Source organism: Nicotiana attenuata, chromosome 7 (genome assembly GCF_001879085.1).
Source record: "Nicotiana attenuata strain UT chromosome 7, NIATTr2, whole genome shotgun sequence".
In the NCBI taxonomy this organism is placed as follows: domain Eukaryota; kingdom Viridiplantae; phylum Streptophyta; class Magnoliopsida; order Solanales; family Solanaceae; genus Nicotiana; species Nicotiana attenuata.
In genome coordinates, this window is record NC_031995.1 from 76,937,804 (window position 1) to 76,953,629 (window position 15,826).

Sequence of the window (15,826 nt, forward strand, 5' to 3'; positions counted from 1 at the left end):
AATTAGGTGGTAAATTATGGTACCATATCATAGCTCCCTTCGATAGGGACTCCCCGAATTTCTTCAGCAAAACGGATTCGATCTCGTCATCTTCTGGATCATTCCCTTTGATAGCACACGTGTTGGAGGTGACGTGCTCGTTTGGATCAGTCGTTCCATTATACTTAGGAATCTCGGGCATGCGGAATTTCTTGGGGATTGGCTTCGGAGCTGCACTAGGGGGGAAAGATTTTTGTACGAACTTTTTAGAATCCAGTCCTTTCAATATTGGTGGTGCCCCCCGGATTTGGTCGACCTTGGAATTATAAGTTTCCATCTTCTTGTCGTTTGCCTCGATCTTCTTTTCCCCTGACTCAATTCGCTTTGTCAGTTCTTCGAGCATCTTCATGATCGCAGAGTTGTTCTCCGATCGATTTTCTTGAAACCGATACGACCCTATGTACAACTTCCTGGGACGGCTCGGGCGGGACTATGCTCGGTGTGTGATACTGGGTTTGGAGCTAGGCTATTGCTGCCTGTTGAGCCTGCAACATTTCGAAGATCACCCGCAGGCTGATCCCGCCATCTTCACCACCACGTGCGCTTTGAGCTGTTTATCGGGCATCCCCCCGGACGCTGCCTTCGGGATCGACGGCCAAATTTTCGTTGATGGCTACATGTGAACTGACATCGATTAGATCTACGGCCGGAACTCCGTCGAGGCCAACCGAAGGTACATTGTTCCCTGGTGTTATGTTATCATTTCGCCGTGGTGGCCGAGATCATTGTAAAATAGTGTGTTACGAAAGTTTGTACCAGGTAACCATTATTATCCTTAGCACCACAGTGGGCACCAAATTGTTTACCTTAAAATCGGATAACAATTGAATTTATACGCGGTTTTAAGGACACGTGATATAACTTGGTACAAATTAAGAAGAATAAATTAGTACTGAAATTGACGATAAAAGAATAAATGCAAACCACACAAATTGAATAGCATTGTCCCTCGAGTTCAGTCACCCTTGAACCAAAAGATGATTCAACTGGCTTATGAACATAATAACAAGATAATGAAAGCTAGAAAATGACAGTATATTGCTTTGTATTGCGTGAATATGATGTCGTTTACAAATAATTAGACCCCCTTTATATAGTAGGGGAGTCCTACTCTTGACACAATTCTATATGAGGTAAGAAATCTCATGATTGGCCTCTTATTGATACGTGCCGGAATTTTCGCCGTGATCCTCGTTATTACGGATATTTTGGCTTTCCGTTATTTGGCTCGGTAAGCTTTCCTTGATCTTGGTCAATCTCAATCTTGATCGGTCTCTGGGTCACGAGCTCGACAATCTAACTTTGCATCATGGATGGCCTGTCATGTTTCAGTCTCGATTAGCCATAAAAAAGGGCAAGCCCGATTTTGACCGTATACACAAAGCAACAACGAATATGCAGTTTGATATTAGTAAAAGTTTACCACACAGAGATGTATATGTCCGATGACACACTGTTTCTTTCCCTGGTTAGAAAAAAAATTACTGCACTTCATCATCTATTGAAAGAGACAATTAAATAAATAAAAATGCGCTCTCTCTCTAATAACTTAAGCTTTTAGAGGAGATGACCACACACTTTCACATGGTATCGGAGCAGACAAAGATCTTGAGTTCGAGTATCACCGCCACCCATTATAAAACATGAATTTCTACATGCATGGCCAATGAAAAAAAAAGCCTACATAGTGAAGGGGTGTAATGATAAACGATGCATAAACAATAAACATGCACAAAAGAATTTATTTAATTTATATATACTAACACTATTATTTTCATACAATCAGTATATATTAACTTATTATAGCAGGTCAATTATTATATTTATCAGATGAATGTTTATCATAAATATTTACATTTAATTACTGTATGAATTTCTAATTATGAACCCATAAAAACAAACTAAGCATAAAATACCAATAATGTTGGCGGAATGTGGAATGTTTAGAACACGCTTAAAAGGAAGAATCTTTCATGCTGGTCCAAAAAAAGCAACTTGACGAAATATCGTAGTGTTTGGCCCCCAATCTCTGTTTCCAACTTTCCATGCTATGTTCTCTCTTTACACTCCTGTTACTAGTACACTATCACATCGTTTTCCTAAGCTGTAGGCTTTACTAGTACTAAATTTTGAGCAATCTACACTAAACACAATACCAGTTGAGTGAAATATTTGTTTAGGAACGAAGAAAAGATACTTGATGGAGGAACTAGGACGTCGAGGACAGAAAGCAAATTAAGTTCTTTTTTTTTTCCCAAGAATATATCAGAAGCAACTTGGGCCTTTAAGGGACTATGTAACAACTAAATCATAGTGAAAATAAATGGGTGACATGGGAATAGAAAAACAAAAAAACATAATTACTAAAACACCGAATGATTGGAACTTTTTATTAGTATAGGTAATGACGAAAAGAAGGCGTATGGTACAATCTATTATGAGCGTCAAGCTCTAAATTCCAATTAGACAGCATGATATGATAACCCCTCTCCTTCACAACCAAAGGACAAACGGAGAGACTCCGTCAGAGGAAGTTGCACTATCTGTTTGCTTACCTTATATCGTAATCACTACTGCTCAGGAGTAGATGTCGGAGTTCTTTTCCCAGGTTTGTAGACGCTGAACTCCCCAAAGTCTCTTCTACCACTGGCAAAAATATGTGCCACATCAGTGCCTTTCAACATAGAAAAAGTAGCTGTCACTAAAGAGATTATTCACTTCTCATTTATCCGAAATCTAAGACTAACACAAATTACTTCAACAAACTAAAGTTGCATATCTGTACAATCTGTGGATCTAAACCACCAAGAATCCTGATTTAAGATGCAGCAGACAAGATATATCACACAGCATTGGTACCTTCCATTATAAGGAACGGAAAGAAAAATAGATAAGAGAATGGAGCTAGTCCTCGAAAAATAGATAAGAGAATGGAGAGGTAATATTTCAGTCAGGCCAAATATTTACTTTTCCCCAAGATGACAATACTCAACCAGTTTTATCTGCTGATGCATATTTAAGCTTGGCACATGTTGCTGGGACTGATTTTTGTTCTGTAATGTGTTCTTTTAGTATATGTCCTAATAATGCTTTATTAGCAGACATTCATACTCAGGTACATTTGTTTCAAATGTTGAAAATTTTGTTTTAAAAAATTGTTTTCATTTTTTTTTGGCGAAAACTAGTTTTTAACCAAACACCAAGACAATTAAAAATTACTCTTACTTCAAAGTTTCTTATTTTTGCACTGATAAAAAAACTGAAAATACTTTTATTTCTTAGTGTTTGGTTGACAAACAGTACAAAATTAACCTCTCATCTTGTGGGGGTGTCTCAAAGCTAAAATGCTTAGATATTAAAATGAAAGGTCAAACTAGATGCTACACAATAGGAATTATGACAATAGCCTTGGGCCCAACATTGACATAACTTCTAACGCTGCCTATTAGATCATCAATATCATTTTACATCGAAGTATAGAATCTTATTTCACTTGAAAATATCAAACATTTTACAGAGATCACAGAATATCGAAATGCTTTTAAATGGATTCCTCACCTGTGCATTATATCCCAGCCACCAGGTAAGAAGCGTGGATGAACAGCTTCAACAAAAACTTGTCTCCATCGCTGACAAAATTGACTAATTCCTTCATCCCCATGCTCCTTGAGTATATGATTAACAACTTGCTTCCCATGTGGTCCATGCCCTAATAGCGAGAGCTTCGAGTTTCTGGATGATGCATTAGTATTCATATTATCAACAGAATTGGCCATTCCATTAGATACATTGCAGCTTTCATCATCACAGGAATCCGGAAGAACATCATCATGTTTCACTAGGGATTCTCTTCCGTGCGGGAAATCATTTTTACGAATAACAGAGTACTCACTATTGACCCCAAAATTCGGGTATGAAGAGTGATTGCTAACATTATTGTCCTCTACTGTTAAAACATTGGTACTTTCTTCACAATTGCTCGAGTTATCTGAGACTTCCTCTGGCAGAGATGTCCCTTTTGCTTGCTTATTATCTAGCTCACCATCTGGTGTTATACTTCTATTAGAATCTTTGCAAGCTAATTTTCTCTGTTTCTCAAATCGCCTTCTCTCATTAGGACTCATCCCAATTAACATAGCTCTTTCCAGATCTTCATCAGAAATTTCCCGTCCACCATAATAATTCCTGATAATCTACAAAAAGACAGCGAAAGTTGTTCAAGTATTAACAATTTTTAATTATGTTACTCGGTGAAAAACTGAAAGGACTACTTAAATTAATGGAGAGAAAGTGGATGTTAGAAAGCAGATGATTAAGACAACTTGAAACATCAAAAGATAAAATGATAAATATGGAGAAATATGAAAGTGATAGCATGATGAAAAATTCAGCAAGTGCATCTAAAGCAATTAATTCAAATCAAACCAGTTATTATCAGAATCAAGGATGCAAATTCCAACGAAAGAGTTAAAGCTCCAAGGTGAAAGTACCAACAGAAACAGTAACTGAAGTGAAATATGAACACTAAGCAGAAAGTCAAACTGGCAATTTTACCTCTGGGTGTTAACTGTTAAGTCAAATTTCTCTGCTTAAAATTTAAATTGCTATAGCCTGCCTTTTATTATTAAATACATCTAGTTTCTTATCAGAAAATATATTCCATTTGAGGTGCTACATTCAGATATCCACCGGATGCTTAACCATAACTAATGGGCCTGGCTGCCAGGAAAAAAATATTAACGGTTCGAAGCAGTTTAAAGCAAAGCATCATTTAGAAAATTAAGCAATTGAAATAAATTTATTTATTAGCTAAAGGTACATGTATGTGCTAAACATGCTAACTTCCTACCATTATTAACTCTTCTCGACGCTTAGCTGGCATTCTAGATCCATGACGTAGCAATGCCATAGCTGCTGTACGCAACTGCAAAGGAGATACTCCTTCGTCCTTTACACTTAACTTTGGCACAGATGACTCTGATGTATTCTGATTTTGATTAGAATCAACTACTCGACGAACAAAAAGAGGTATTCCAAATTCTGTAGCTATCTTTCTCTTATACTTCTCAGCAGCAGCATGAGCAATTTCATGGCAGTCCACACAAAGAAGGACGATGTCATGAGAGCGATGGCTCTTTAAATGCTCAGGGAAGTGCATTCTATAGCATGAAGGTATGATTCGATAACGTAAATAGTGATTTCCTTCACCACAGCCAACACAAATATTTCTCTTACTTTGAATGTAAAAGTCATTACCCTCATCTTCAGGGCGACCTTTAGGCTCAAAAAGAAGCATTATAGCAGGAGGGTCCTCTTCAATAAGTTTCGCCAAATTTCGGTTGATATACCTGCAATCAAATTTCTGAGCCCAAATTACCTTAAATTGTAATCACTGAAGAAGACTGGAAAAAGATGATATTTCACTAACCATTCAAGTTTTCGACGATCACAATAACATAATAATCGTCCATCATTTGCGTAAATCCTACAATTATGGTAAACGGGGGCTTTGCACGAAAATTTTTGGACAAACAACTGCCGAGAAGCCTTCTTAGCAAATTGCTTGGAATTTTTCTGTCCATTTTGTTTGAAAGCTGATTTAACTGGCATCTTCAAGCTAGTTTTGGATAGTAGAGCATAGTTGTATACAGAAAGAGGACAACTCCCATCAGAGCCCAGGCATTTTTGAATAATTAACTTATAATCATCGTCATCCTTTCCTGTTTCATCTAAAAACAAGTACTTGAGGTCATCCAAGTGACTGCAAACTACGGGTGAAGGAGATTGAAATGAACTACTAATACTCGGAGAGTCTGGATTCTGATCGGCTTCAGATATGGTGTTGTATAAACCCATTTCTGTTATAGGAACTTTAGCAGCAAGCGCAGTAATGGCATGCTCAGATAAAACATATCTCAAGCTTTCATCATGTACACGAGCCTAGAAGGATGTAAATTAAATTAATTGAGCTCAAATAATGTAAAAAATCAAAAATCTGAAACTGGAATTCAAGAAAAAAGTGCACCCTATAAATGTTAAACCACAGCAAATGAAGATGGAAATCTTGAACAACTCAAGATGTTAATCTCCATATAATAAGAAAGACAAGGACCGGTTGAATTGGGATATCATTCAAGTTAGCTTATATGCTTTATGTTAAATTGTCTCCAGCGGCGCTTTTAACTTCATGCATCGAGGGGTTTCCACCAAAGTCCAAAGGGGTGTCAATTCAGGTAACTCATTTGTAGCAGTGTTGAAACTCATAAGATCAAATAGACAACACGGATTGGTAATTCTGATCGGGATATTGCAAAAAAGAGTCAAGTATAATGTGCAATTCTGAAATTAGTTTCTAATCATTTGAACCGAGAAAGCATTCGAAATGCATATATGGTAATCCTTCAATGTTAGGAGCTATTTAGATTGTACTTCGTTGTTATCTCTAAATGTTGAGCAAATGAAGCCATTGTATGGGTGTCGGGGGGCTACCATGGTGTGCGCTCCCCATTCTTTACCATGCGGTGCAGGATCAAATCTTACTTTTAGAAAGCCACTGTATGAGAACAAAAGATCACAATAAACAGCTGGAAAATCATTACTTATATTTCTACTCCAACGGGAGACCTTAGTGTCATCAAAAACGAAAAATGTTTCACCCAATATACTCGCAATTTACTCACATTACCAGCCAATTGGAGTAATCTTTAAAGTCTAAAAAAAACCTCTCAACTATCACCAGTCAGTCACAGACTTTTCCTTCTGGTGCCAAACTACCCAATATCCCGCTTATTGGGGAAAAGTGCACAAAAACTATCAGATTTGAACTCCTTCTATCCATCAGTAGTGGACCAGAAATGTTCAAAGATAAACAAAATATTGAACTTTTTCTTCATTTGAAAAAAATCTGTCACATGACTTTATGATGATAAAGAGATGACATTCTGATCCAAATTCCACTCACCATTATATCTCTCCAAGTGCACAATCTTCTCACGAGGTCATGAAACTAAAGCCAAAAAAGAAGTAATCAGCACTCAGAAGTCAAAGCTGTATAAAGAAAAAGAGTATACAGAGCATAGTACCTTCATCTCATCAGAACTTGACATGGAACTTCCTTGATCACTCTGATAACGAGAGATTATAGATGATGCAACAGACTCTCCTGGGTAAGCATCAGTCTCTTTTGAGAAAAGTTGTAAGCAAATTGCATTGGAACGCCGGTTGGCCTCAAGCACAGAGCTAAATTTGTCCTCTCTGAGACTTGATGAATTTTCTGTTACACAAATATTTCAGGATTTTGATACTTCAGATGAGTCAATTAGTTTAAAGATCACCAAATGCAGTAACAACAAGAACAACTACACCTCAGTCCAATCTAGTTTGGCCAGCTATCTGAAACATCACTACTCATTTTGATTTTGTTTGGCCCATTTCATTTCAATATATTCAAAAATTTGCGAATAGAAAATACTACTAGTTCTCTCCATTTTCTACAAATACACAAATCACTTAACAGACTGAAAAGACTAGTAGCCTTTGGAAATTAACACTAAAAGTTGATTCTTCATCTGCTAGACAACAAAAACCACGGAACCTCATCCGCCCTAATTTTACTACTACATAACAATCACCACTAGAATAATAGAAAAACAGCCATTCAACACAGTTATATCAAAGCTTTGTCATGTTTGCTAACAACTTTTGCAAATAAAACTTATAATTCTATGATCTTATTGTGAAGAACAAACTTCCCATTGGCATGATGTCCTGAGGGCAACCTCTTATGAACATTGGTAATAGAAATCTATTTCCAACAGAATTCTCCAGCACCACAACCCCTTAACAGAGAAACGGAGAAAATTATTACCCACTATCCTTCATCTCAGAGTATCAGGCATTGCAGATATTGCTAAGCCTTACCAAAATTCAAAAACGCATGCCACCCCAAACCATTAGGTCCTGCATAAAGGTTCAAATTGATGTGCTCTCTTCCATTTTATGAGACTCAACATGGACTTTTAAGGTATTACCTTAACTTGCACATTAAACAAGTTCGTAATGGAAGAAAGAATTAAACAGTTACAACATAAGTTTGATCAGGAAATATCAATACAACTTTAAATTGGTTAACTAAATAGATTTGAATTTTTGAACCTTGTGAAGTTTATATATACAGAAAAAAAATAGTGAAATGAGATTAAATATTTTGAGATGCCCCAAAAAAGAAAGAATGCTATATAATTGGAATGGTGGAACTACTTAAGCTCCTTCATATTTCATCACGCATTACGTTCACAAATTTAATTTAACTAGTTTCTCGACACGTGCGTTGCACGTGTATGCCGAGTCATGTAGTACATGAATTTTTAAAATAATATGAATATTATTATAATAAAAAACTTGAGTAAATGATTGTACATGAAAGAATAAAGTACAAATCCAAGCTCACTGAAATTTGCAAGCTTGGACACTTTAAAGTCAAGAATATTCTAATTTTGTGAAAAAATAAATCAATTATGAACCAACATCTAATAAATTAGAAGTATTAAGTAACACCAAAAAATATGTGAAATATACTACCTGTTTGTGACCAGTACCTCGATCAACATTGTGACTATAATATAAACTTGATTTTTAAATATAAAATATTTCTACAAAAACTTACATCAAAATATTTTTCTCTGTATGAAACTCACCCAAATTAATAAGATCAGACACTTAAAAATTGAGAATGTTCTAATTTTATAAAAAATGAGTCGAACTCTTATCCAATAAATCAAAAGTATTAACCAATGTCATTCAAACTGAAAATATTTAACTTTATCAAGAAATTGGGAGTGTTCAATCATTTTTAAGAGGTGTATGATCACTCCTACTAAGATATGGAAAAAATATGAAACTACCGGCTAGCAAATAAATCATATACTACTCTTATATTTCTATACAGTGTCAGGTAATAAATAAACTATGCGTTAGGGGTATTCTTTTCAATAGAATCGACACTAAAGAGAAAAGATAGAATATTTTAAAAGAAGAGAGACAATAGTAGTGCTCAGATAAATATTAACTTAGTGCTAAACAATAGTTTGTTGCTGACAAAGAAGAGAGTGAATATAACAAATTCGTAAATATAGTCTGACCGAAAAAGCATTTCCATTACTCATTTATTAACTTAAAAACTCGCTAAAATTACCATAAAACATTTGTCCTTAAACAAGGGCTCCAATTAAATAATATAAATAATCAAATTGGTCATTCTGATGTGTCTTTATGCTCACAAAGAGTAAGATGAGAACGTGTTCGTTGTACATAAAATTTTCAAAGTTGTCAGCGATTTTAGTTAACTTAAATTTAATGATTTTAAGTGATTCATGTACCTTAAAGGATAAAATTTAATATTCTTAACCTTGACTGCCAAGTACTATGTTTTATTTTTCATGATACAAGTAATTACACTAATAATATAATGAATATTAACTTTCTATCTTTCCCAAATCATGAAATTCTAGTCGCCCAAAATCTCAATCATCAATTATTAGTTTAACCCCATATATAACTTAGTCTACCCAAATAGTTAATTTATTTTTTCCTAAACCTACAGAATCAATAATATAAGATGAATTTTTTAAACACGTCAGAAGATGCAGGAGAAACCTGTCAAACTCTTGGTGATTTTCAATAATCCTCTTAACAAAATAACATAATTTATTAATATTTTCTCAATGAAAAAAAGAGTATCTTTGTTGGGGCAAATATTAAATGCACCTTATCGCTTTTCAATCAACTTATTGGGCGCGGCAATTCACTTGTTTGTCCAGTAAAATAGAAAACTGCATGAAAACATCATCTTACATCCGGTAATAATTGACAACTTCAAAAGTGAATGGAAGGACATTATAATGTAGAAAATAATATTAATTATTAATCTAACTTAAAAAGGAAGATAGATTTGAAAGGTTGTGACTATTAGTAATAGAGCACAAAACGTTGCTATTGGGAACGTTGAATTTTTTGTTTTTTATGAAGGGTAGTTAAGCTTTTAAGAAGGGTATATTAGTAATTCAACCTTTAAGTTAAGGGCTTCCTACTTTTATAATAATATAGATAGATGAATGTAAATATAACTCTTCATAAGTGAAAAAGGGCATGGATTCGATCACAATTACCAAATATTTTCTATGGTAACTCCCTACAAGGGTTTGACGGTATAGAAAAGTAGTTAAATAGTACCATACACTTCTCTCAGCTCAGCGACTCTCAATAAACTGTAATTTGTAGCAAGACAACAAGTTTGCACATGCGTATACTATGCTATAATTTACTCGACAATAGAGGATCTCAGCAAATCTCTCTAATCATAGAGATAATAAGTGTATACACTCACATATAAGTCAAGTGGGATGGAAGTAGAAGACTAATAATCATTCTGTTTGTTGAACTATAAGTGGAGAGTCATACCAGTATCCTGTTCTTTGAGTTCGGAAGAAAGACGATGCGCGATGTACAACAAATAGTGTGCATCAGTTCGAGCATATTGCACCATTTCAGCTGGTAGTGGACGTTGCCTCCAGTCTTCTCTCTAAAATTTTGATAAAGAATAGAACTGTAATTTAGATCAAGATCTTGCCAGCTGAACTATAAGAGAGGTGCACCAGCACTACGGTGTAGCATGTTGTTGTTTACATGCTGAAATCACCACATGTACCCGCTGAAAATCATGTTCATTGACTATAGGTAAGAACAGTGCCACGTATTCAAAGAGAAATAGCCAGAGTCTTGTATGCCTATTTAAATTGTCCGGTCTGATCATATACATTATAAATACAAATCTTGATTCACTAACAATCTTAAATATGAGATGGTAGCAAGCAAGGACAACATCATAATACAACAGCTTCACTTAATTTGCAGCTTTATCTAATAGCTCCATTATTTAAGGAATTCCTTACTTCAAGTGACCCTCTTAATAGTAGTCTTTATCAATTCAATATAAGAAAATCAAGATCAAAATAACATTTCGAGAGAGATAAACACAATGTAGAACCCACACATAGTTTTTTTTATTTTTATTATAAGGAACCCCCACATAGTTTTTATCATATTCCTTTAGGAAATTCTATGAGAATCTATCCCTTTTTTTAAGTAAGGAATCTATCACCTTTTTTTTAAGGAGGAGAGAATCTATCACCTTTTATGATATTCTTTTTTCTGTTTTTTCCACTTGATTTGCAGCAAGGGGAGCTATATTAAAAACTGAATTTGAGCAAAATGTGAGCTTTCTATGTAAATTGGTGTTTCATGAGCAAATGTTCAAGTGAAAATGTGGATAACCTCATCCTACGTTGTCCAATGGCAACTAGCTTGACCCGTGGAATTTTGAGATGGTTCTGGATGCTTGGCTGATGTAGGGCTTGGTGAATGAGGCACTCCCCAGCAGGAAATCCAAAAGAAAGAACAGAAGTCAGAGAGCTTGGGATGTTGCCCCACTAGCACTCATGTAGGTCTAGTGAAAGGAAAGAAATAAGAGAGCCTTTGATGGGACAGAGAACGATGATGTACATCTGAGGAATAGCCTGTTATTCCTAGTTTCTTTTAAGTGCACCCATAAGTTCCAACTTTATAGAAGATTGGGTGCTGTCACCTTCACTAAGTTCCGTCTTTTTTATAAAAAAAGATAAATAGAAACTGAGCATTTTATTCATCTCCAAGAAAAGGTACATTGAGCTGAGGGAGTCAAAATACGATATCTCCTCCCTAGTTCATCTTGTAAGATAGAATCAACTATCTTATAACATTTTGAAATGAGGTAAATGCATTTGGAAGGGGGAAGCAAGAACATTGTAAAAAAAGAAAATGAGGACTCCAACCTATACAATAAGGTCCTCTAATAGTTAGTACCCCTACACATGTACACAAAATGATGATCATGGTGGTTCAAAGGCTATGTTTGATTTCTTCAATTTGGACCTTCAAAGAACAGGCATATTCCACCTATCCATATTCATCAAACCTCTAACTTTTTTTGTAGAGGTTAGAGGTTCCGTTCAGAATCCAAAACCACCAAAAAAATTAAATCAATAATAATATAGATTTTTTTGTCGGTTGCACTTCCGTATCTCTTCGTCGTCTGTTGTGACCATGCTTTCTTTGAGCCAAGGGTCTATCGGAAACAACCTCTCTACCTTCACAAGGCAGGAGTAAGGTCTGCTTACACACTATCCTCCCCGGACCCCACTTGTGGGATTACACAGGGTATGTTGTTGTTGTCGTTGTAAATATTGATTTTTTTATAACCAAATATAGATTGTCTTAAAAGAAGAAAATCCATCCATCACAACTCACCAACGGAAAAGTTAGCAAACAGATACCTAGGGAGGAAAAGAAAGATTACGGGAAAGCAGAAGAATGTATCCCCAGCAAGCTTCTTTCTATACCTGTAATAGTTTATTTGCAACAATGCCACAGTACAAATCCAGCAAATACGCCAAAGACCTTTGTGGTTTAGACAACACATCACAAGCCTGGAATGTAACAAGAACAACAGTGGCTTAAATAAAAGTAAATAAGAAACATCATAGTCAACCATACACAAGAAAAATATGCTAGGCATATTCTTGCCCTTCTTAAGTAAAAATCTTCACTTAGATAAAAGAATATACATTAACATGATACCTTACCTTTGCAGTGTCAAATAAATTAACAACATAAATGTGGAAATCCCTTTGAAGCCAAAGAACATCATTATCAGCACCATGGAATACCTACAACAGCGGAAACAACTTATAGGAGTCATTTGGGGATGCAAATTATGAAATTAGCATACTACAAAATTTCTAACAACAACGTGGAGTTAGCTGCTTGCACATTATGCATCCAAATTAAAGTACGAAAGAAAATCACTGATTGGCGCGCAAATTAACAAGGTCACCTTGCAAATTCCTGGATTAGCAAATACGGGCCGAAGAATTCCCATTACATCATGCAAAGCTATGGTATCCACAAGATAATCTTCGCTTCCAGTTGATATCTGCTCAATACATGAAAAAGTTACGTTTACATAACAATAATATAAAATGAATTTCTGTAAAAAAACATTTTGAAAACCTGAATTAGAGCTGTGAAGCCGAGAAATGATCTCAAGCTATGCTGCTCTGTATCAACTGCAAACACTCTCTCCTTGCTCAAAACCTCCGCAAGCTCCCGTAATTGAGACTCACTCTCAACCCATACATACAATTCGCGCATCGTCAAATCTTCAAAATTTCTACCAAAAAGCTCCAAAAATTCAACATTTGAACTCTTCAACAACTCCGTAATCTCCGCCTTATACGGATGAAAATTTGTACAATCCTCTGTCACATACATTCCCAATCATTTAGCTAGGGTTTCAAAAAACAAAAATTGTAATTAAATAAATTGTATTTGTACCATTGCTGTTGACAAGCTTGAGGTGTTTGAATTGAGAATATGAGTTATCGGCAAAAACTCGTTTGAATGAAGATTGAGGTTTGATTTCTGCATTTAGATAACAGGAGTGTTTCTTTTGTTGCTTTTTCCTGTTGTGTTTTCGAACTTTCTGGAAGCTCTTTGCTATGAATATGGAAATGGCTACTGTGAGGCAAGTAGCTATAGTGAGCTTAACTGCAAGCTTCAAACTTTCCTTGTTCTCCATTTAACGATTCAATTTGATTCTCTGATTCTTCTTTCCCTTTTGTACATTGTTTTTTACTGTGCAATTTGAAATCTGTTATGAACAGGTCCTTCACCAATTATACTATTGGGCTGGTATTTGGGCCAGTTGTTAAAATGAGGAAATACCAATATGTGATGTGGGATCCGGGTTGAGAAAATCCATCAAAATATTAGGGTGCTGAAGGAAATGGAGGAGATATAAATAACAGGAGTGTGTGTAGTTGTTAGGCAAGCTAGAATTTGGTCTTTTCTTTTCCTTAGCTATTTTGTAATAGCAGTCTGGAACCTCCCTTTTCTTATTTTTCATTTTTTTTGTTCCATGAATCAGTTGTAATTCCTCAGTTTGGTTGAATATCACATTATATGTTCCTTTGATAAATATGGATACATTACATTGGTGCTCTCGTTGTCCCTCCTCTACCAACTGGGTGGCTTCTTTTCCACCTCCTCCATGCCCATTTTAACAACCATTTTTTCTGACTCTACTTCCGCCCCCGTGCCTCACTTTTCCACCTCCAGCTCCAAATAAATCACTACTGCACGACATGAGTTGCGACTCTATTATATTTGCTGAAATGATCGATGAGGAGACTAATATGGTTGTTCCAATTTCAGTACATATCAATTCAGACATGACTGCAACCCTGGTGTTCGATGAAATGCCTCATAGCCTCTCCAAGGTGTTTGCTGATCCACAAACCAAACAAAATCCCAGCCTATTAGAGTTTGAGCACTCTACTGTTGCTGTCATTTTGTCTGTTGAATCTGTAAAATATTTCGGATGCCGTCGTCATTTCCTCTGAGTTGAACTCTGGTTCGGACGATGACAAAATAGAGGAAGAAGATTTCGTGACGACAAGTTTTAATTCGCAGCCACTTGCGATTGTTACTTGGGACACAAAGCCAGAAATTGAGCGGCACGAATCTCTGTCCGTTGCCCCTATTTTCTCGGACCTTGAGAAATCTGGAGTTGCTTCCTCACTGTTCGATGAAATGCTCGACCATAGTGGAGCGTTTCCTTGTCGATAGAGCTAAAGCAGTCATTCATTAATCCACCCTCGACATACTTAGGAAAACGGCTGATCCAACTACAGAACAAATACAGACATAAACATCAAAAATACCGCACAGAGCGCCCGCTCTAAAAAGCTGCCCTCCAGCATTCGTCCTTCAAACTACCCATCAATCATCCAACACAACCAACTATTCATAAAAGAGAAATGAATTAAAGAAATCAGTGAATGAAATAAGGCGATAAAAAAAAAAAGAAAAGACCTAGGAACGAGCAAGGAGGATTGGTTTCCCCACCTTAAAGTACCGAGCATTTTAGGGGTCTAGCTCGCTGATATAAAAAAGCGGAAGATTCAATCCAGTCCCAAGCGTCCCTGGATTGAATCCTTAGTTAGAGAGAGGGGCTAAGCCTACGTAACGCTAATGGGAACAGCCTTTTTTGTCCGCTTTCAGCTATGCTATATAGATGGGCTACCGTGTGAAATAAAACATCATATGTAAGTAAGTAGCATCTAGAATAGAATCCAGAGCAGCTAAGAAAAAAAATCGAGTAGCTTGCNCAGATAAATCACTACTGCAGGACATGAGTTGCGACTCTATTATATTTGCTGAAATGATCGATGAGGAGACTAATATGGCTGTTCCAATTTCAGTACATATCAATTCAGACATGACTGCAACCCTGGTGTTCGACAAAATGCCTCATAGCCTCTCCAAGGTGTTTGCTGATCCACAAACCAAACAAAATCCCAGCCTATTAGAGTTTGAGCACTCTACTGCTGCTGTCATTTTGTCTGTTGAATCTGTAAATATTTCGGATGCCGTCGTCATTTCCTCTGAGTTGAACTCTGGTTCGGACGATGACAAAATAGAGGAAGACAAATTTTAATTCGCAGCCACTTGCGATTGTTACTTGGGACACAAAGCCAGAAATTGAGCGGCACGAATCTCTGTCCGTTGCCCCTATTTTCTCGGACCTTGAGAAATCTGGAGTTGCTTCCTCACTGTTCGATGAAATGCTCGACCATAGTGGAGCGTTTCCATATAGTCTAATCTCTGAAAAGGTGGCTGCTCAATATATGTT

General features: G+C 36.2%; 1 protein-coding gene across 4 annotated transcripts; it reads right to left on the reverse strand.

The window, feature by feature from the left end:
• LOC109229332 (protein RRP6-like 3) lies at nucleotides 953-13,907 on the reverse strand. 4 transcript variants are annotated; one of them, XR_002068546.1, is made up of 14 exons: nucleotides 13,468-13,907; nucleotides 13,144-13,391; nucleotides 12,968-13,066; nucleotides 12,717-12,800; nucleotides 12,474-12,560; nucleotides 10,498-10,618; nucleotides 7,122-7,312; nucleotides 7,001-7,045; nucleotides 5,468-5,979; nucleotides 4,889-5,387; nucleotides 3,598-4,232; nucleotides 2,595-2,685; nucleotides 1,463-1,504; nucleotides 953-1,357 (listed from the first exon to the last, which is right to left on the reverse strand). XR_002068546.1 is itself a non-coding variant. In XM_019394736.1 (13 exons), the coding sequence occupies exons 1-12, from the start codon at nucleotides 13,709-13,711 to the stop codon at nucleotides 2,610-2,612; spliced, it is 2,841 nt and encodes a 946-aa protein (XP_019250281.1). In that variant the 5' UTR covers nucleotides 13,712-13,907; the 3' UTR covers nucleotides 953-1,357; nucleotides 2,595-2,609. The 4 variants fall into 4 exon arrangements, 3 of the variants coding, with proteins under 3 accessions (XP_019250281.1, XP_019250283.1, XP_019250282.1); XM_019394736.1 differs by lacking the exon at nucleotides 1,463-1,504; XM_019394738.1 differs by lacking the exons at nucleotides 1,463-1,504; nucleotides 5,468-5,979 and having other exon boundaries at nucleotides 4,889-5,401.